This window comes from Grus americana, chromosome 3 (genome assembly GCF_028858705.1).
Source record: "Grus americana isolate bGruAme1 chromosome 3, bGruAme1.mat, whole genome shotgun sequence".
NCBI classification, from domain to species: Eukaryota; Metazoa; Chordata; class Aves; order Gruiformes; family Gruidae; genus Grus; species Grus americana.
In genome coordinates this window covers 49,793,334-49,815,206 of record NC_072854.1, presented here as the reverse complement: position 1 = coordinate 49,815,206, position 21,873 = coordinate 49,793,334, and the positions used below count along the sequence as shown (strand labels likewise).

The following is a 21,873-nucleotide window of genomic DNA, read 5'->3' as shown; positions in this document are numbered from 1 at the left end:
CCTGGGTAGAGTCAAGATCATATTAAACCCTCAAGAGACAACGGTCAGGGATTTCAATGAGAATCAAGAGACAGTTTTCCCAGGATGAGCTTGTTAACCTGATATAAAGACATGATATTGATTTGATGGCTTTGTCTCTTTTGCTATTTCCTTCGTGAAGCCTATTTTTAATTTAATCATCTTCCATTAATTTACTTAAAGGCTTTACTCATGAAAACAAAATCTTTTCTTTTTTCCTAAAAGCAGATGTTGTTGAAGTGCTCAGCGTACAATCCAGCACGCAGAGTGTCACAAGCAGCACGAGTCTGTTGTCATTGCGTTTGCAGAATATTAACAAATAAAGTTACTCTCCCACTCTGTTTTAAAGTTCCCTGTGACTGTTTTTTAAAGATTTTGAAATCAGCCCTCTTACAAAGACGTCATGATCTAGCAGTCTCAGGACACACGACAGTAACCATTCTTAAATGATCATCATGAGGATTTACCTGCTGGTGGCTTTATGAAAGGTGGTGGAATTAATGGGACAATTATAGGTACATTCCCGTGATCCTTCGACCCTGCTGGTGAGTCTGAAAGTCCATTTCCTGTGGCAAGCCCTGGGTAGTTCGGGTTTATATTGTACGGTGAAATAACACTGTCCTCAGGTAATTTTGGTTTTGGCAAAGAATTTTCTGTAAAACACAAAGAACACATTGTACAGCATGACAAATATATTTCTTAAATGCCCCTACATACTTTCACCAATCTGTTCATTAAATCACTTACCCTAATACAAGAAGAGTGCACAAAAACCCCAGATATTTTTGCTTTTAAAAAATGGATAATTTCCAGTATTCTTCAGAAAGGCTCCATTTTTTTTAAATCAAACTTTTTTTTTTCCCCAAAAGGTGAGATTATTTTGTCATGCATATCCTTAGTACACCTGATTTAACCAATGACACCCTATTCCTGTCCTTTACTTCTCCTGTTTGCATGGTGATTACACTCAGTGTACTGTGACTTCACTAATACAAGAAGCATAAACTGAAAAATAAAAGAATTCCTAATTTTCTATCAATAATATGAGTAGTAGTAATGGAAAGGATTCCTAAAAAGAAATAAAATACTGAAATTACAGCAAAGTGTGCATGAAATGATGACAGTTATTCTAATTCTTTAATCCCAAATCACCTCAGGATTCTTATTTGTAGGAATTTCTCTAGCGCGCCTCACTTAGCTATGGGGCAGGACTTAATTCTTATTATTCCCTCTCCTCCCCTCTCTCAGAAAAAGAAACACGCTTTTTTCCCTCCCATAGACTGCGTACACCAAAAATTTCTACCTGGCACAGGTATTCAACATCTTTGTTTGGTACATAAAACATATGATTTGTGTCATGTGTCTATAAAAAAACCCAACTATGTCACAAATTTCATCAGGCATAGACTGGAGCCACAAATCATTCAATAAAAGATCTATTTATTAGAACATAAATAAATGAGTCCTGCTACACAGGAACAAGTTTCTTCAAAGGTGGCTTAATGACATTGCATTTTGACTGAAAAATAAATATTGATCACCAATGTCACTACAGAACTAACAAGCTGCAAACATTCAATTTTAACACGATTAGGTTGTTCCATCTTACCTCTAATTTTTCCACCTTTTTTCTAGCCCCCTCTCCTTCAGAACCGGTCTCTCTGATATCAGTACTCATCGCAACACTCCCTGAATACAGTGCTGCTGCCAGCCAGCAGAAAGAAAACCCAAATACTGCTGGCCACAAACGCAGTGTGGCAGTCCGAGAGCGAAAAAGCTGCGGCAGTTCCCCCTCTTTACCTCACCTTTGAGAAACTCCTGTTGGGTAAGTCAAGATGCGGCCATTTCCTACTCGTCTCTTCACTCTGACGACAAGCCCCTACCCATTTGCTGCGGCTGAGGAGTCAGAAGGGAGGAACTGAATGGCTGAACAAACAGACTGGATCCCATCCTTCACCTTTTGAATCTACAGCACACGTAGATCCAGCACCGTCCCAAACAAATTCCACCCCTGGAGAATTTCTACAGCACTTGCGGAAGACAGTATAGTACAAACATCCCTGAGGAGCCTTTCGTGAATGTTCACGCGTCGTGAATATTCCACGCGTTGTGAATATTCCAGCTCAAAATCTTTCAGTGTGTTAAAAAGCCATAGGCTAAAAGCCTTAGTCTTGAAAGCAAAAGGGTTCCTGAAAGCCACACTGCTAAGAAAAGGCTCTCTTTTTTTCCAGTTGTGAGCAGTTTATTGGTACCACAGGTACATGACTTTCAACTGACTCACAAAAGGTATTTTTTATGAAGATATATTAGTAAGCGCCAACTAACAGCAATTTTGTTAAGTGATTTTCCTCGTACCCTATTGGCTTCCTCCTACCAGAAGGCGCTCTCCGATATTTTCATTTAAACCAACCACGACGCAAACAGCAGAACACACTTCCCAGTCCATGCCAATTCAGACAGGTTGAGATATTAATCCTTCTTTGCATGAACACAGAAACATTAAGTCTCACTACCTTTGAGAACAGAAATGTGCTGGCGGCTTTCCCCGTCTGTCGAGTAGTTCCTGAATTCAATATCTTCTCCATCTTTCAGTTCAACCTTATCATAACCATACCAGCCAAGGAGCTCATTCATAGTGTTTTCTGCAAAGTTCTGAAAGAGAAAAATTACCTCATTATTTATGTAATCAATAACCATTTGGAAGGAAGGGAGGACTGCATAAATCGAACCGTATCTGTGCTACACGAGGAAGTGTCAGGTTTGGCCCACCTCCTCAAAGACTAATGTTCATTTCTTAAGTCAAGTGCATAAAGTGTAATGCATTTAAATCTCCAACTGGCACATGTAATTATGACAGAGACTCACACATCCGCAATTTAAAGAAAATGAAAAGGAGAGTTATTTATGACTTTTGCTCTGGCATTCGATGTCAGAAATATTTTAACATGCATTCATCACACAAACTTGTCTGTGTTGCCATAAAATATTTAAGACTGCAGCAAGAGAATAACAGAAAACTAGGATTTTTTTCAACCGGTAGTTAATCAGTCTTACTGCGCTACAGTCCCTTCAGCTGGAGCAGGTCACCGACACAATTACGGTTGCTTGAGGTGCCCATGAACCAAATCAAATAAAATCACAGCAAAGACGTTTTTCCTCAGAGTTATAAGCCCTTGCATAGTCAAACCACTTAAAAACTCTTCACCATGAAAGCATTTTGCCATAATGTTTCAGATAAACATCTCTTATATTTGTTTAAGAAAACCTTTCTCAGTTTTGCCATATTTATTTTCAAACCGATTTCCAAGCAGCCGTGTGGTTACATTTTATGTTTGTATGGAAATGCAAAATATGGAACATGACTGTCATAACTCTCAAATTCTATTAAAAACACGTCCTCTAGGTCATGTGGCAAAAATATTTCTGTAGAAAACGCTCATTACTGAGCCAGGAGATTTAGTGGAACAAGTTAAGAAATCTGCAGCCAGGCAACAAAGCTTTCTGAAACCAAATAGTGCCACGGAGCTCTACAGCTTACAGATTTAGGAAACTACCGAAGGAAACCAGCTAATGAATTATTGCGACGGCAAAGATCAGTTTAAAGTAGTATGACAACTATAAAATTAAACGAAAAAGCCACACACAAAGCCTTTCAATTTGGTCTCTGCCTTTTTTTATTATCCCTCTTTTAAAACAAATTTCAAACTTCGTTTTCCTGTAAGATCTTGACATCTAAAATAATGCTCCTGATAAGCATCGTCTTCTGGGACTCTGGCTACCAGCAAAGGAATGAAGATAATATGACACCAATTCAAAACAAATGGTACGTGTCAAATTTGCAGGTTGCTAGATTTTTGTCTAGTAACTGCTCTAGCTTAATTTTTGAGTGGGAGCAAGTCTAATGATAGAACACAGCATTCTCCAGTCACTTAAATAAATAAATAAATAAAATTAATCAGATGATAATTGCTTCCGAATTCAAAGCTACAGCAGGCACTCTGCCCCAGAACATCAGAGAGCTGCACTGCTCCCGGCTCATTCATCACTCCAGATTGCATAGGTGTTCCTGTCACTCAAGGAGCGCCATAAAGCGGCTATAAGCAATAAACACAAGCAATTTATACTCTTCCAGGAGTATCATCTGTGCAATTGTGCTACAAAACGCACATTTCAGAAAAAGAAAAAGAAAAACAAAAACCCACAGCAGACCCTTAGAGCATTAATTTCCCCTCTGGTTTTTCCCCTTTCATTTTCACTTGACCTCCTGCTGGAAGTCTCGATTCCGTGGCTGTCCTGTGCAGCCCCAAATTGCTGGAAAACATACCATCGTTCCACCTCTACCTCTAGCGTCAGCACTGTAAGTACAACAATCTGTTACGTCTGAACTACGTCACTACTACACTTTGCAACGACAAGTACAATGCAGCGTAATGAGGCTGACACGCTCGTTTCTAAAATATATATTTGAGCTCTCATTTGGATGGTGCGGTGTTGTGCTTTAAATACTAGCAAAAATGGGAAAAATTACTTGTTTGGGTTTTTTAAGCTTTTTAGAAAACTTCTCCCTTAGCACTGAAAGTCCCAATGCACCAACCCTGTCTCTAACCCATGGGAATCCAGCAATGAAATGACCTGGAGATGGGGAGCAAAAGCTCGCCGCTGCAGCTCACCCAGAATGACCTGACGGGGTCCACGGAGGCCCGAAGACAAGCTCTACCAGCTTCCCCCGCTTTGCTAAATTTCAGCCATGGAGACGCAGCCCCAGAGACTAATCTAGGAAGGTAGAGACCAATTGACAAAGTCTTCCTGACTTAAACCCTATGCAACCAAATTAATTGAGTAGCTCTAAATTTGCCTCCTGTGGATGCTTTGTGTTTTATTTGCACTGTTGATCAACTCAGGCAATGAGTAATTTCTAATTACTTGTCAAGGAATATGTAAGCAAGGCTAAATATATGTTTATTTTTTCCCTGAAAATTCATACATATGTATGTCTCCTCAGAATCTAGTCAAAGTGATGGTTGGATTTGTAATGGCACAAAGTTTAAGTGCCTTTCAAGCCTCATTTTACCATCCATGATGAGTGATGCGCAAAAATGAACAGTTGTAATGACAAAAAATACATTTGATTTTGAAATTATTCATAATAGAGACTTGATTCTTTAAAAAAAAAAAAAATCACTGGGGTCTTTTCTATTAATTTCAATGAGAGCAGAATGAGGTCACATATTGGCAGTAACAAAAGTAAGCATCTTTTCAACACTGCGATTTCTCAACAAGGATGCTTGGATAAAAAAATAATTAAGCCACTCTCCTTCATAATTTATCTTAACCTATTACAGTGATGGTGATCACTCTTAATACTATTCCTTTAGTGGCTAACAGCCAGGGCTTCATTACGCAGCACTTTGTATGTAGCAAACCAAGAGGATGATCCCATCCTTAGCAAGCCGACAGTCAAAGCTGAGAAATGTTTTCTTCCATAACAACTCTCTCGCATAGATGGGCACCCACAGAACTAGGACACCACCTTCCTTCAGACTCCTAAAATACCTGTTTGCAGTGATGTCTAACACCCTGTCAGTCTAAATGATGGTTGCACAGGTCATGTGCTCGCTGAAGCTACTGCCATGAAGCTGACCACTATTATTTCATTGTTTCCAAGTATTCTTCCTTCTTTCCATTTCAATGGTAGACCCAGATTCAAGATATGGTAACAAGAGACATTTTTTCTCTGTGTGAATGTGGGGCTGGGGTGTGGGGGTTGTACAAAGCCCAGTTCTTGATGAAGTTAAGGAAAGGAAGCAAACCGATTAATACATAACCTGTACATGCAGAGCAGAAGCTCACTGGAAGATGTACAAGCTTCAAAGGCTTAGTGAAAAGAAGGGTGATGCTTATAACCACGGTGCTTGAGAAAAGCAAGAATGCGGGACCTGATGTTGGAGCAGGAGAGCAGAAGAAGTAGTGATGAAGCAAGCTAGGGAGGAACCAGCTGAACTGAGAGATGATGGACCTGCCAAAGCCCAGGGAGAAGGAGACATGAAGACAAGCATGGATGGATGACCAGATGGAAGATGTGCAAGGAGACGCAATTCCAAGCTTTTGCAGGAACAGGACAGCAGAGGCACCATGCCTACTGTCAGACCCATTCCACAAAAGCATGTGGAGGGTCTGCAGGATGGAGGCTGCCACCCCAACCCACAGCCCTGCCAGGGGGCTGGGATGATGTGAAAGACCAGTGCACCAGGGAAAACCTTGCCCATCATGAATAAAATCCCAAGTCAGCAATCACGCTGCTAATCTGGGACCCTTGAGCCCAGAGCGAATCCCACTGAACCCAAAGGGAGTCCTGCAGAGGTCCGTGGATTTCACTGTGGTATGACAGCGCCAAACCTAACTTTGCCCTGCCGAGAAGGCAATGCTCAGTCCCCCGCAGGGAAACCAAGAGACTGAGCCCCAGTGCCGCTCACAGCGTGGGCCAGCGTCGGAGCTGAGAAGACGAGCACAGAAATCCTGCCCCGTGTCCTGCGCTCACGCCGCCACGCCACGCTCGGCCTCTTGTGTGCACACCGAGCAGCCGGGTTATCGGAAACACCGATAACCTCTTCAGCTGCCAGCTCGCCCAGGCAGTCGGTTAACATCCCACCGGAGCCAAATCTCCCGCTCTCCTCTAGCCGACAGCACAGGTGTGCAGCTGCGCACCATCGCAGCTGCCTAACTGCCAGGGAATTCACTACGGCTGCAGCACAACTACCTCATCCCTGCCAAAGAAACTGGCCCCAAAGTGCTCCAGCAGCCTCAGTCACACAACACCGCCAAAGCCCTCCCTTCCTAATAGACAGCAATTCTTTTTTTTTCCCCCCCTGCTAAGTCCCAAATCACTTATCATCACTGCGGGGCAATGTGTAATTTGCATGTTTTAACTGTATGCTTTCTCTATTCTTATGCTATACAGAAATATCCTCCCTCCTGGAAGAGCCAGGATAACTAACTAACTATTATGCTCGTTGGTATTTTGACTTGAATTTGCTTCCTATTCATGGGAAAGATGAAGAAGAGTGTGTTGACTCGCCAGACTGTGGTTTCTCTCCTTTGTGAGACTGACTTATATCCTAGGCAGTAAAAATATAATCACATTTATTCCCGCTTTAGGATTCATTTCATCGTAACAGTACACCTACAGCTTGATTTCTTACATTCCAATGCATCATTTTCCCAAATCTTTGCTAATTAATACATTCTGAAGCTAAGCCATGCTTCTCTTTCCATCTTAGACCTCTTGCCTTTCCTTCTCTATGAACCTTATTCACAGGGGGCAAGGCCTGGCTTCACCGAACGAGGCCTGGCAAACACGGAGGCAGGAAACGCCGGGGAGAATGAGTCTGTCAGACTCATTTTCTTCTAGGTTTTACTGCTGAATGTTTATTTCACATCTGGGAGGAAGCACAGTGGCTCCATTCCATTTCCTTGCCTGCATAACCCACTCGGTGCAGAGCCCCACAAATTCACTTTTCACTTTCACTGCACCACGGAAATAAAAATGTTTCTATAGCCACAATACGAACTTGGATTTTTTTTCTACTGGCTCTCACTTTCTTTGCTTATTTATGGTGTCGCCATATTGAATTTTATGGTTAGACTTTTAGGTTATCAGAAAGCAAAATCTCTTGACGCTTTAATTTACTTTGTCCTCCCACGTACACGTTTGGTTCTGTAATACCCATTTTGCTTGGGGAAGCACTATTTCCACGGTGCGCAGGCAGGTGAGGCTCCCCGCACGGACAACGCAACACCCTTTGGCAGCCATCCCACAAAACTCCTTCCATGCAGACTCCGCAAAAAAACCAAAAAAAAACCAAATCCACCTCGGTGTCCTGAAATCGTGGGATTGATAAAGACTGTCTGCTTTTCCACTTTCCCAAAGACTTTTTTTTGCTTTTCAGGAGAGAAGGGAGGAGTTTCCTTGGAATCTTGTGAGCGCTCCGAGCGATCTGGCTCGCTCCAGGCGCAGCGCTGCTATGCCTGCTTCACCGCTTTCCTCCTTCTGACAGTAGTACTTTTAAATGCCAAACGGGGAATATTAAAACACTGAACTGAAAGATCTTCTGATAAGTTTACTATTTAACAGATGGGGCTGTCTTAAGCTCTAGGCATCAGGAATGAAGTCCAATTTTAGATACAAATTAGTTATTGAGAATATTTATAGATGGTAAACTCCTTGGGCACATGGAGCAGCCCTGTGAAATTACAGTGCAAATTAATTGCTCGCCTTTCGACTGACAGAGACACGTGGATACATTGTCTTGTTTGTTCAGGAGAACTTCCAGTGCAATCCAGTACTGGATGTAACTTCATTTCACAACGTTGCAGAGCACCTAGCTGCTCCTCCTGAGCTGCCTGGCAGCGGGATGGCAAATGGAAATAAGCTGAGGAGGGATGGATGGGGAAGCTCTCACCGAGTTTGGATGAGTGCTTCGATCAATTAAGCTGTAAGAAATATTTTGGTTTCAAAATACCACTGGGTTCCCTGATTATGATATCTTTGGATCTATTAGGTGTTCTGTTATTCACCAGTGAGTGAGAAATGGCACGGCACTGAATTTCAGAATAACTATCTACTCTTCTTCCAAAGCGCAAGGTGAACAATGCTACCTCTTGAAATAAAAATGGAAAGTATCATCTGAAGGAGGAAGGGGGACAAAAGAAAAAAAATAACTAGAAAAAAAGAAAGAGAGGCTGTGAAGGTCACAGCGAAACAAAACAGTTCCTCCTGAATATATTTTTCATTGAAATGTAATATCAGAAAACTGTGCAGAGTCATGTCCTTTTTGCACACAACATTGTATCAAATTAAAATTTGTTATAACCATCATGTACATTAGGTTAGCGATAACAAAAATGTAACTTAATATCCGGCATAAGGAAAGAGCAAGCAACCTGAATATCCATCCAGTCATGTTAAAACCGAGCTGTGACACTTTTCTTAGAAGACACCAAACCAAGCAGTTAGGTGTTGTGATCCTCCTTGAGTAAATACCTGACTGTATCAAACAGTAAATCTTGAAGGAAGTCTCTGTGATGAGGTAATTTTATTGCTCATTCATAGTGCCCTGCATTTGCTGTACTTAAAATAGGCACTTGTGCCAATGGCCTTTTTATTATCCAAAGAAAAAAAAAAAAATCACATATACACCAGTGCTTTTTCTTTCTGCTAGCAAAGGGAGGCAATTCGATCCAACGTGGGCTGAAACCTGAGTAGGTCACTGTACACCATGATAAAATTCCCTAATCCCTGAGCCAAATTTCCCTGAGGGGGCCCTCCTACTTCTTCACTTTCCAAGCTGACTTTTCCATTCCCTCTCTCGTCTTTTCCTCCCCTTCATCTCTTTCATTTCCCCTACCTTAAAGCCTTGATATCTGATCTGCTGCTGATACTCGGGTTACAGTTTTTACAGCTTAGGCTGTCTATTGCTGTATACATTCCTTTCTTTCTGCTCTGCCGTGATTACTTACCAGAGCTTATTTTACACTGGTCCAGATGAAAGCAGTTCAGATGAAGGGAAACAGTCAGCCTGTTCGAACGTTACAGATATGAACCTACACAAGGGCACATTGTGCTCCCTCTGTCATTGCGCTGCAAACGTTTTGCACAGTGTAACCAATTTGTTACATTATTGTATTCCTCGGCTTTATGAAGAGCAACTAGACATCTTAATTCATCAGTAAAGAAAAAAAAAAGAGTAAACGATCTCCGCAGGATTATAACTTACTCGACCAGTCAAAAATTCAAACCACTTTTTTTTTCTCCCCCCTCTCTTTACCCTCCTTGGATGATAGCAGCCAACCGTCCTCCTAAAAACACGGTCTCCCAGCACATCCTATATATATAGCACAGTTTATGTTGAAAGGTAGCCCGTGTTTTGTGAAAGGTTCTGCCATCAGCTATCTCACTCTCGACCAGAAATCACATTGGTTCAAAATGCCCTTTCTACCCGCCTTTAATTTTTAAGTCAGCTGAAATCCTGAGGTTTCTAACCTTAAGCAGCTATCCACGATTAAAAAAGAGAAACTCTCTACGTGAAGGTTAACGCCAGTGCTTAATACCAAAGCATTAGTTTAAAATTGTGTAATTTTTCTCCTTCACACAATGTTGTTTTTGTTTCTTCCTCACCCTTTCAGACAAACATCTGTTATACTGTAGAAGAACAACTATCTCCCAAACCGCTGAGTGTGCCTGCAGCCAAAGTAAACAAAACAAACCCAGAGGATCCAGCACAGTCAGCCTTTATATCCAGCCAGGATAACATTTCACATGTTTTGATTAAAATTAGCTAATTTGTAATTCTAGAACCTATGAAACTTAAAAGCTGCAATCCATATAGATCGCATGAAGCGATGCTCTAAGGGGCCAATGCCCTATACTACAGACCTCCGCAGCCCTCAAAACTACGTGGGACTACAACGAGCAATGACTCTTACTCTCTGGCGCCTGTACAGAGCCCTCTCCGAAAACACAATGTGTCATGTATCTCGCAAAGAATAATACTGCTCCTTGGGACCTGAAACCAGTACGGTTTGTTTCCGAAGAGACAAACAGACACGTTAGTTTGTTCCCTCCGCTAATACTACTCTTGTCCACATTTCCAGTTGATGTGCGCGCAGGACTGTGTACATGCTCATCATACAGGCAGCAGGAGCAAGAACGCCTGCCTTGGGCAGGAAAGGGCACCTATCCGAAATTAGTGGTGTGCAAAAGAGGGGAGAGGGGGAGGATTGTGCATTCCCGTTTAATTTTACATGGGGAGATCAATGCTCTGGAAAGCAAAGATATTTTCACTAGGCATCATGCATATTTATATACTCGCCTATATAGTATACATACTATGTGAATGCGTGACATTTTCCAGGCAGTCCCCCACTTACAATCAGCCTTTTAATAAATGACATATTCAAATTAAATGTCAGCAGCTTTATCTCACAGTCAGACTGTGCCGTTTTAGTCACTTTATCGGCACATTAAACAACAACAACAACAAGAAGTTCAGCTGAAGTCTCGCAATACATTGTTCCCAACTTTGGGGAATTAGAGATGTAAACCAAACAGACGTGGAAAACGGGCACCAAAAGTAGGACCGATCAAGCCTGGAGCAGCGACCTAACGATAAAAGAAGTCCTGAAATAACGTTTTTGTGCGATCGCAGCCCTCCTAACATCTGGAGCGGCCGCCTCAAGCCCTACCTCCAGAGCACAGCTGGATTGGCACCCCTTGCTATCAGGCAGGACAGCCCCTCGGCACGATAAATACCCTTCCATCCAAAGCAGCCCCCGGACAGCCACCCCTCAGCAACACCTCTGCCGCCGTGACGAACCCGAGCACGTAAAGCAGAGGAGGAGGCGAGAGGGAAAGAAAAGGGGTCTCTCCGCGCTTAAGTGCGAGAACGATGCGCGGCTCAGACCGTAACGTTTCACTTTGACAATTTAATTACACAGTTGCAGCTGGCTACTGAAAAAGCAGAGAAATACAGTGTTTAAAAGAGGTCCCTTTCTTTCCTAACTTTAGGGCTTGCCAGCTACCTGAGGGGATGGCTAAAGAAAAAAGAAAAAATAAAACCAAAAAAAGGCTCATCACTGGCACCCAAGGAGCTTAAAAGCCCAACGAGGGAGAGGTTTAGTGTGGGGGGTTTTTTAAATAAATAAATCAAAGCTGGTCAATGAACAGGATTTGCAGCCTGTGAATTCGTCTCTGTTTTCAGCCCAGGAGGCGGAGTTGAGACACATTCAGTGCATCCTACAAAAAAAAAAAAAATGACAAGAGATCCTTTCTTATTTCATTTCCATGCACGGAGGCGGGGGGGCGGGGGGGACCCCCGCTTCCTTCCCCATCACAGGCACCTACCTTCATCTCCTCGTTGATCTCCCGCTTCACCGGGTGAGCCGGCTTCCTGCTCCTTTTATTTTCGGGAGGTCTCCCTTCTTTCTCCATTTCTGCCATTTTTTGCGCCTACTTGGTGGTGGAGATGAAATGGCTGCTGGTGCTCTGGGGGGGCCGGGAGGGGCGCGGGGTGGGGGGGCGGCGGCGGCTCTCAGTGGTGGCAGGCGGCGCCGCGGAGGGCCCGGGGGGAGCGCGGCGGCGGTGGTGGTGGCGGCGGTGGCGGCGGAGGGCGGGCGGGGGGCGCAGGCGGGCAGGGGCGCGGGTGCCCCGGCGAGTCAGCCATCTTCTGCCTCGCCGCCGGCCTGCATGGGAGCGGCGCGGCGCGGCGGGGCTGCGGGGCGGGCGGGCGAGAGGCAGCGCGGAGCGAGCCGGCCCCGCGCCTGCTGTGGCGCTGCTGGCGGGCTGCCGCGGAGGGGGCGGCGGAGGGAAGGGGGAGGCCGGCCTCGGCCCGCCGGCGGGCGGGGCTTGCCGGCACCGAATCGGCCGCCGCTGCCCGCCATGGGAGCCGGGGGGGGTGGTGGTGCTTGGGGGGGGCGGGGGGGGGGGGGTGTGGGCGCCGTGCCGAGCACCGGGCGGAGCGGAGAGGAGCGGAGGGGAGGGGGCGGCGCGCCCCCGCCCCCAGCCGGGATGGGAGGAGGGGGGCTGTGTGCCCCCACGCACACGCGGGGGGTCGGCCCCGCCTGCCCCCAGCGCCGGGGTGCCGCCGCCGTGTCCCCCCACTGCGTGGCCGGCCCGGTCCCCCGCGCTCCCCCCCGGCCCCCGTCCCGTCCTGTCCCGTCCCCGCCGCAATCAGCCGGGGCTCTCCGCCGTGCCGTGCCGTGCCGTGCCGTGCCGAGGTTTCACTACTCCCGGTTATTCCCTTTATCCGCGCCTGGGAGGTGAGGATGAATGGTTTGGTGGGACGCGCTTCAGCGACGAGGTGCTGGATTACAGTACACACTGTGGGGGATACATTGATTATTCCTGGGTTGTGCTTTCCCGCTCGCTGGCAGTCCCTAATTACCTGATACAATACAGTACGGTACGGGGGTGTCCATTGTTCCATTAGTCAAAATTGTAATTCTACGGGGTTTCTCATTATGACTGCCGTACACCTTGAAATTATACATTTAAAAAAAAAAAAAACACCAAAAAACCCGCAGTTGAAAGATAAACCGTGTTCCGTGTGGGTATGAGTAGGCTCCCCATAAAAGTCTCTGTTTAGCCTGTCAAAGATAAGTTCGTTTTGCGTGCAACAATGTCTAATTTACATTCTCTGTTTCTGAAACTTAAATCACTGACATTTTTCAGTATGAAAAGTTGAGCAGAACTCCTTTGCTCGTTTCGTGACTAAAATGAGCCTTGCTTGCCTGCTTCAGATGGCAGAGTGATTAGAGACACGGAGCACATTTTCCCCTGTGACGTTGAAAATAGGAAGAAACTGGGATTTTGCACAGTCTTAGCTGTTAGAGCGGTGAGCGTTAAAAGGCAAGATAGCAACCAGACCTCAGTCTGTAAAATCCTGGAGCCCATCCGCAGCGGTAAGGTCATGGCCGTTGTGAAGCGAAGGTGCTGCCACTCCCCTTGCTGCCTGAAAGAAATCAGGCAGATGTTGGAAAAAAACCCACAGATTCCGATCATTGGTTTTTGCAAGACCTCGCGGAGACCCTCGACAAGGCTCTGCTGACAGCGAGGAGCTGCAGGAGTCAGCCGCAGTGGGCGTCGTGCCGCGGGCTCGGTCCGTTCTGTGCACCCCAGGAATGCAAGGTCTGGCCTCAGACTCACCAGCAGCAAGCATGAGAAGAAACCAAGATTTACTTTTTAGTTGCCTGTAATATTTTAAAATACAGTGAGTTCTGAAACTTGGGAAACTAATTTGTGACTCCACAAGTAACCTCCAAGGTATGGGTGCTTCCCTCCTTCTGTCTCCCACCACCACCAGCAGCAACCTCATCTCTGTTTTGTTCACCATATTCTATTACAAACGAATCGGTATGGTTGAGCTCTCATCAAGTACAGGAGATATTCCCAGAATCTCAATGTATTCTCTCGCACAGTAGGGATAAGACAGGCAGCACAAGGGGAAGTTGCTTATAAACACAATCTCACGTAGCCTCAGAGCTCTTTGAAACCGTTAGCTGGGAAAAGCCAGCCAACCTCAGAGAACTATTCTGCTTTGAATCGCCACCACCTTGCTGATATGTGAAGTCATTCTAATGAAAAAGGCAAAATTAATTCTTGTATTAGGGGCATATCACTAGTTTCTCTGTAGAGCTGATAGCAGAGTTTTAAGGAAAACCTTAGAACTTACGCTAAACAGAGTATTGCCTCAAATGGTTCTTGTTCAGTGAAACATCTGAAGACTACTTCTCAACACTTCCTATACATATTGTAATAAAGCACTGTTTCACTGCAGAAATTTAACAGGCTGAGTTGATAATCTGGCAAAAAGATTAATCCCAAACTCCCAACATAAACAGAACTTCCTTTAACATTGGAAGGGACTTTGGAGAGTGTATTTGCAAGCCCAAATTATGTGAATTGTCTTCAGCAGGTTACAATGAGAAGACCAAAACGAATGTCTTCAGGATCAAATCTGTCATTCCAGTTTTCCTGAACTAATGGCTGAAGGTTTGGTTGTAAATTGAAGCACTTCCCACCCCTCTTGCTACCAGTTCTGAACGCCGATCCTCACTTCTCGATCACCAAAATTAGTGGCTTTCAGTTGGGTTTTTTTCCAGTTGCACACTCTGAATACTTTTGAATGGAGATGTGAACAGCCTCCTGACAGTAGGTTCACTTTTCTCAGATATTTTTGAAAGCTCCTAAAAAATAGCCTCCACTCCCCCAGTACCTCATTAACCATCAGATCATAGCCATGGTCTTAGAGCATATCCTGGTTTTCTTGGTATATAGGCTTTGGATGGGTACAAAAGTTTTACCTCTCTGTGTCCTAATAATAATATCTCTTCATCTGACGGCAGATTATTTCTGCAACTGTCACGATTCCTATTTTTCTAGAGCTGTTATTACCTTTACATATTGCATATTATTATACTACATATTCTTGGGAAGTTGTTCTTCTAGTGATAGCATATGGAGGACCATCAACTGTCAACACAGAAGTTCATGCATTTAGAGTGCTCAGATGTTATCTGACACACATCGTAGATACCAAAATAAGTTTTGGAAACCGTCTAATTATTCCACTTGTTACTGGGGAGGGAATGACTAACAAAAAGGAGTGTTTTCAGGTTTTAATGGTAACTCCTGAACTCGTAAGGGGAGGCAGAATATCAGAATCTATGGAAGCCATAAATTTGTCAGTCATACAATGGCATTGATCTGAATGTCTCCAAAAAGTTATGAGAAAATAAATCTGGTATTTACATTACAGAGACCCTAACATTAAATACATTTACTGAACTGTGACAGCACATATTTCTTGTGTGAAAACCTGTATTTTTGGTAAAGAAACCTAGTTCAGCAGTGCTCAATATGGCTTCTGCAACCATCTTAAACAGGTGAATAAAGGTGGCTGATTGGATCAATAGGGCTGCTCACATTTATTCTACCAGACAGAGATACTGGGGTACGTGGTATCAGCAAGCAGTTATCAGCCAAAAATGAGATCCTGATCCTGTGAAAAAGTGAAGAATTTGCTCCTGAGTTTAATGACACCGAATTCCTTGTGAAATTTCCAAGGTAATTTTAAATCAGTCTAGTATATAGTGTGCATTGGCAAGCAAGAATCCCATTTTCTTTAAAAACAAACAAAAAAAAAGAGCAGGGTTTTCAAAATACATTTCCATTCTCATTCAAAGCAAAAGTAAGATTTTTTAATGTAAGGGGGGGAAAAAACTTCATACTCCTTATTGTAATTCATCTCGAGAGGGAGTAGGAACTTTGTATCAGGCTTCCCACGATGAGTGCACGCTCTAACCACAGTGCAATAGAGTTAAGTTTCTTACTGTCTCACCTATTCAAGGGTTTGGGGTTGTTGGGTTTTTGTTTTTTTTTTTTTTTTTCTTTGCTCATTGGGAAGCTGGGAAGAAAAAAGCCACATGATTTGCCTTTCTGTGGTCACTAAGTCCCCTGCAAGACTGAGGTTCAGGTCCCTGCTGTATCTAAGTCACAGCAAGAACCTGAGCTTTTCATTCCATTGCCCAAGCTCGTGTTTTACACAGAAGGCACTTTGCCAAGCTCCGTATTTTTGTTCTATCATGTCTTTGCCTTTCCAGCTCTGAATTTGCTCTTGGATTTTTGCAAGCATAGTAATTTGGACCTCTGAAAACCAAATATTGTTCATAAAACGATAGGTGCAAATGAGTTGCCTAAAATAAATCGCCCCGGGTTTAATTTATATTCTATTATTCATATTCCTATTTATTAGTATTTACCTGTTTTAAAGGGAACCTATCCACTTACCAGAGTTGCTTTTCAGATAACACGAAAGCAACACTTTGCTATAACCAAGTTCTTCAATTTGGTCTTTATTAAGATGTAACTCTCTTTAATATTATTATTGAGCTATTTCTTCTCCTTATTGCCTACCGGAGAGGCCGAGACAAACAAGCAGGCCTGATTTTCTAGCTGGTAAATATGTAAGCGGCACGACGGCTTCAAAACGAAAGGTTTTAAAAGACGACGGCGTCAAACAAATGGCAGTTGGGGGGGGGCACGCTGGACGACGTGACGGTTTATCAGAGGCAAAATTGGGACAACCGGGGTAATTACTGTAGCAGCTGTGCTGCCCGGTGGGAGGCGGGAGGAAGGGGCCGAGGCCCCGCCGCCCCCCGGCCCGTGGGAGCATCCCTGCCCGGTTCAACCCGGGCTGCCGCCGCAGCGGCTGCGGCGAGAGCTCCCCCTCCTGTTTCTCTCCTTCTCAAACACGGTGGGAAACGCATCATGGAACCTCGGATACCAAACCGTGTGTTAAGCACAAGTCTGCGTGCGTTTGTGCACGTATAAAACACGCGTGTACACCCACATAGAGGGAGAAAGCTGGAGGTAAAAAGGTGGGCTCTTGTGGGTTTTTTCACAGGCGTTGCAGGCCAAAATAAAGATGAGACTCGTAATTGGGTTCTCTTAATATTGCTGATAATTTACCTTATTGTTCCCTGCTTGCCAAGGTGTTGTCAGCTCCCCATCAGGTTGCTTAGTAATGCCAGTCACTGTGGAAAATATATGTCTATGCAGTCTTTCACAAGCTAACCTATTCTCATTTCACCTGTATCCGAGGGCAAGCCATAATAAACAGCAATTTAAATTCAGGTATTTGGTTTGCTGAAGTGTTTAATTAAACAAAGAAATTCATTATATGTGTTCATAGAAAAGTACCGTTACGTTGATTTTTTTTTTTTTATTTGACTTGAAGTGGAAACGTTCCTTTGACTTTTTGTGCGACACGTTAAGGTGCTAGGTTATTTATGCCATCAGAAGCAACTAAATGCACTGAATAATTAAAATATTGGCTCCCAATCTTTTTCTTTTTTTTGTAAGTACAGCCAGCCATTTTCATACACATGGAAAACATACACGTGAACTTCTCCCTTGCTTCAGTTCCATCCAATCCCCACTTCCACCTCAGTGATGTTATTTCAGCCATACCTTTGAGAAGGGGTACATTCCACTCGTTCCTGAGCTTGGACGAACGCCTGCAGCATTACTCACACACAGTAGTGTCTGTAGATTCCTTTCTGCTGTGGATACTAATCTCAATCCAGAGTTTCCTTAGACGATTAGAGGCTGTTCTGCAAAATGTCAAGAGGTAGCTTCTCCAAAGCAGACACAGTATGGCAGTTGAAATGGGAGTAGTGGCAGTTTTCCAAATACAAAGGTCTGGAAATGTTTGGAGGTATTTTAATATTGATGAATATTTCATTTTTTGTGCTGCTTTAGGGTATCAGTGTCAAATCTGTACAGATTAATGGCAAGACAGAGCCTTAATACTGTTAATGCTTTTTAAAGTTCTGGCAGAGAGAAACTTTATTTAACTTATTAAATCATTAATTAATGATCGCTTTTCTTGCCTGAAATTTCACATAATTTGATAAACAGAAAGAAATGTTAACTCGTTTCTCTGGTTCTTCGTTAAATACTTCTGAGACTTCTATTAAAATGCCTTTTTGTTTCTTGTTTCATTTCTTATGTTCCCTACACCAAAAGTAAGCAAGGAGAAGTCTTTTCCTTCTTCAGCATCGAGAACACCCACACCATTAAAAATCAATCAATATTAAACCTTTAAAAAAGTATCAGCAATGCATTAAAAACCATATTACTAAAATATGCCCCGGACACCGGTATTGACTTTGGGGAAAAATCTTTATCATCTGTCTACTGCTACACCCTATCTATCCACTACGGTTATTCGGTGACTCTGCTGTGACACTTTCATATTGAAAACAATGCCAAAGATCAGGTAGAGGAAAATGAAAGACCTATGGATGAGCAAGAAACTTAGACACATTATATCAGACTTGAACTTGGCTGTGACAAGCTACGCATTTGCAACCTCTAGACTTCATTACGGTTAAGGACTGTACCTCAGAATGAATCTTGTGAATCTTTTAAAGTTTCATTTGGTTCAAAACAGCGGTCTACTTGCTCTGTCATGCAGGTTGGTAAGAGCATATACAAAGCCCTATGTTCTTGAGGGCTTCTTATTTCCTTGCGGCTGACACCCAAAATGCTGACCTCCAAAGGCTACTTTGGAGAAGGTCTGAGTACCTGAGAGACCCTCCTACTCTTTGTGCGTCCAGCCCCATGTTTCTTACATACCTTGAAAGCAGGGAACCGTCAAAGTCAGAAGCAAAACTGGTGAGGGGTGGAGACTTGCACTCTCTGCAGCTGTCCCACAGCTGTAAACTCCCTCCAGGGTGAACTGAGAATATTTACAGGCACACTCATTTCTTCACTTACCATTTCTCGACAATGACCATTTCTGTCCCTTCCCATTCTTTTGCTTCTTCGCGCAGAAGAAGGCAGAGAGAGTCGTCTTATTTTCACTTTAATAAATGGGTAAGTCTCCCAGATGCTGCAATGACAGGAGGAGAGGGGGAGAGGTTGTGAGAGGTTGGGGTACAGCAGAAACTTCTCCCTTCTTTCTAACTTCTTTTTTTTTAATAGATCAATTGTGCTGATACATTCCTGAAAATATTATTACAGTAATCTACATCAAGTTCTTCCTAAAAGGCATCCCTCCTCTCTTTGTCTTTCTGTGAAGAATAAAAGAATTTTTTACAATAAAGATAGTGGTTTATACATTTTTTCATAAACCTGCATTTCCCCTGCGAGCTTTGTTGCGTGATATAGTATGTCAGTTTAAGTAACATCTGTCAAGGGATGGAAAACAATTACAGGTTCTTTTCATTCATGAAAGTCATTCTGAAGTTTCTTCATCCTTAATTTTCTTGTCATGCTTTCAAAAACATTACATCATTTTGTCCAAATTACCCCCTGCATTGCATATACAAGGTACAGTGGGTTATTCATTTCTTTCCTGGACCCAAAGAAACATGTCAAGGTATCTACAGTGACATATACTAAATGATTTAGACTTGGGTAAAGTTGGGCTTTGACATGTCATTATTTGACAATTACTCTTCTACTGCAATGCTTGCTTTCCTGCCAGCACCTCACCAGAATCCTACATGACATGTGATTCAATCTCTTGATCTTCTCAGTTATATTTACATGGATTTTACACATCCTAATATATAATGGCAATGCATTCACATCGCTGTGGTAAAAAGTCTGTCAAAAAACCCCCCCAAACATATCTTGGGAATCCATAACAGAAAGATATTCAGGACTAGGATGTGGCACATATTTTCAGCCTAAGAAAATGTTCTTTATTCAGCAAATCAAATAATAGCTGAGATTGGAAGGGACCTCTGGAGATCATATAGTCCAACCTCCATGCTCAAAGCAGAGCAGGTTGGTTCTGTGGCCAGTCAAGTTTTGAGAATCTCCAAGGATGAAGACTCCACAAGTGTCTCTAGGCTACCTGTTCCAGTGTTTGACCACCTTCACAGTAAAAAAAGCCTTTTCTTATGTTTAAATGGAATTTACTGTATTTCAATTTGCACTCAGGTGCTCTTGTCCTTTCACTGAGAAGAGCCTGGCTCCATCATCTCTACTTCCACCCCATCATATATTTACACACATTGATCAGATCTCCTTTGAGCCTTCTCTTCTCCTGGCTGAACAACCCCAAATCTCTCAGCCTCTCCTTATATGTTAGATGCTCCAGTTCCTTCATCATATCCATGGCCCCTCGCTGTTCTTGTTCCAGTGTGTCCATGTCCCTCTTATTTTGGGGATGCCAGACCTGGACCCAGCACTCCAGACGTTTCTCACCAGGGCTGAGCAGAGAGGAAGGATCACCTCCTTCAACCTGCCAGCAGTGCTCTTCCTAATGCACCCCAACCTTCTCTGCTGCAAGGGCGCATGGCTGGCTCATGTTCAGCTTGTTGAATGCCAGGGTCCCCGGGGCCTTCTCTGCAAAGCTGCTTTCTAGCCAGTCCCACACCTGTCCTGCTACAAATATTATTCCTCTCTGGGTGCAGGACTTCACATTTCTTTGCTGAACTTCATGAGATTCTTGTCAGCCCATTTCTCCTGCAATTTATTCAATTTGCTTTGATTTATGATCTTTTAGGTAACTAGTATAACTATTATCTGGAAAGATTTTGTTTTCCTGAACTGTGTTGCTTTTCCTAATTAAATCATACTTGTAACATTAATGATAATAATCTTTGTCTCTTACTGCCATAACCAAAAATAGATTTTGCTCAAAGACAATCCTGAGAATCCTTTTCTACACAGGAAGGATTTTTTGCCTTAAGCCAGGATCAATGTATGTATCCATCTCCATCTGAGATTCTTGAAGTCACATGTGGTTATCAATTTCTTTTCACAACACTACTAGTTAAAGCAGAATTGGCATGTCCTCACTGCTCCCTTTCGGATCACCAGAGGGTGCTGATGGGAGATGGTCACATACAACTTCCATCCCACCCAGCTGGCGTGGCGAAGGCTTGCCACAAGACTTGAGCTTTGGGCAATTTCTGGGAGTCGAGTGTCAGGAACTCTGTGCATATCTCGATTAGCATGCATTGAAATCCTGCCCGCATACATGTCAGCCCCTGCCATGCTGTGAGTTATTCTGAGTGTCACTAGAGGTCCCCAGGTGCACGACCACTCCTGTAAGCTCCAGCAGCAATTCAGTTGGCTTGCAGAGCCAAGGTTCTGTGTTATTGCCTCCTCTCACTGCTCAGGACCATGTGAGAATTTGCTTCTTGAATATTGTGAGTGTGTCACAGGGAGCGCCTCTTAAGCTGTGGTGTGAGGAGCTGTAGACTGAAGTTTATTGGCTTTACCTGAACTGCCAAGACCAAAACCAGGTCCAAGGCCAATTTCAAAACCTAGCCACCCATATGATTAGATGGCGTCTTCTTGTTTGTTGTTAACTAATATTACAACTACCAGTTAGTATTACAGCTATTTTGCAGATGAGAAATCATCGGGAGAGAGATAAAGTGACAAAACACATGTACTTGAAGAGTCTCACGGACTCAGCTAGAACCCAGCTCTTATGTCTTGTAGGACAGTCCTGTCACCATTAGAACATGTAATCTAACCTTCTTGGAAAAAAATGAAATGTGAGCCTCCCTTTGAACCAGCTTGACTTTGAGCTCACTCATGAAACACCAATGACCTTTGAAAGAACACGGGGATGGCACCATTGACAGATTTTGCCTCAGTTGGCTGCAAATAAACTTATTTGAAATAAGTGCCAAAGCTGTAATTTATCAGACTTTTTCACAGATTCCACAAAGGCAAGGAAATTCTGAGTCGAAAGGCTTTCTCCAGGCAGCACATGCCAGGCATTTGTGCATGAATTGCAGGAGGGGAAATGATATGTTTCTTTTAGAGCT

The 21,873-nt window shown here is 43.5% G+C and overlaps 1 protein-coding gene across 1 annotated transcript in view; it reads right to left on the bottom strand.

Annotated features, from left to right (window-relative positions):
* The window catches only part of SOBP (sine oculis binding protein homolog), a 102,457-nt gene extending 90,106 nt beyond the window's left edge, over positions 1–12,351 (bottom strand). Inside the window, exons 1-3 of the mRNA XM_054820211.1 lie at positions 11,918–12,351; positions 2,532–2,670; positions 486–671 (exon numbers count right to left, since the gene is read on the bottom strand). Of these exons, the coding sequence (XP_054676186.1) occupies positions 486–671; positions 2,532–2,670; positions 11,918–12,013 (421 nt within the window). The 5' untranslated portion in view covers positions 12,014–12,351. The remainder of the gene's footprint in view (positions 1–485; positions 672–2,531; positions 2,671–11,917) is intronic.
* Between the last annotated feature and the right edge of the window lie 9,522 nt (positions 12,352–21,873).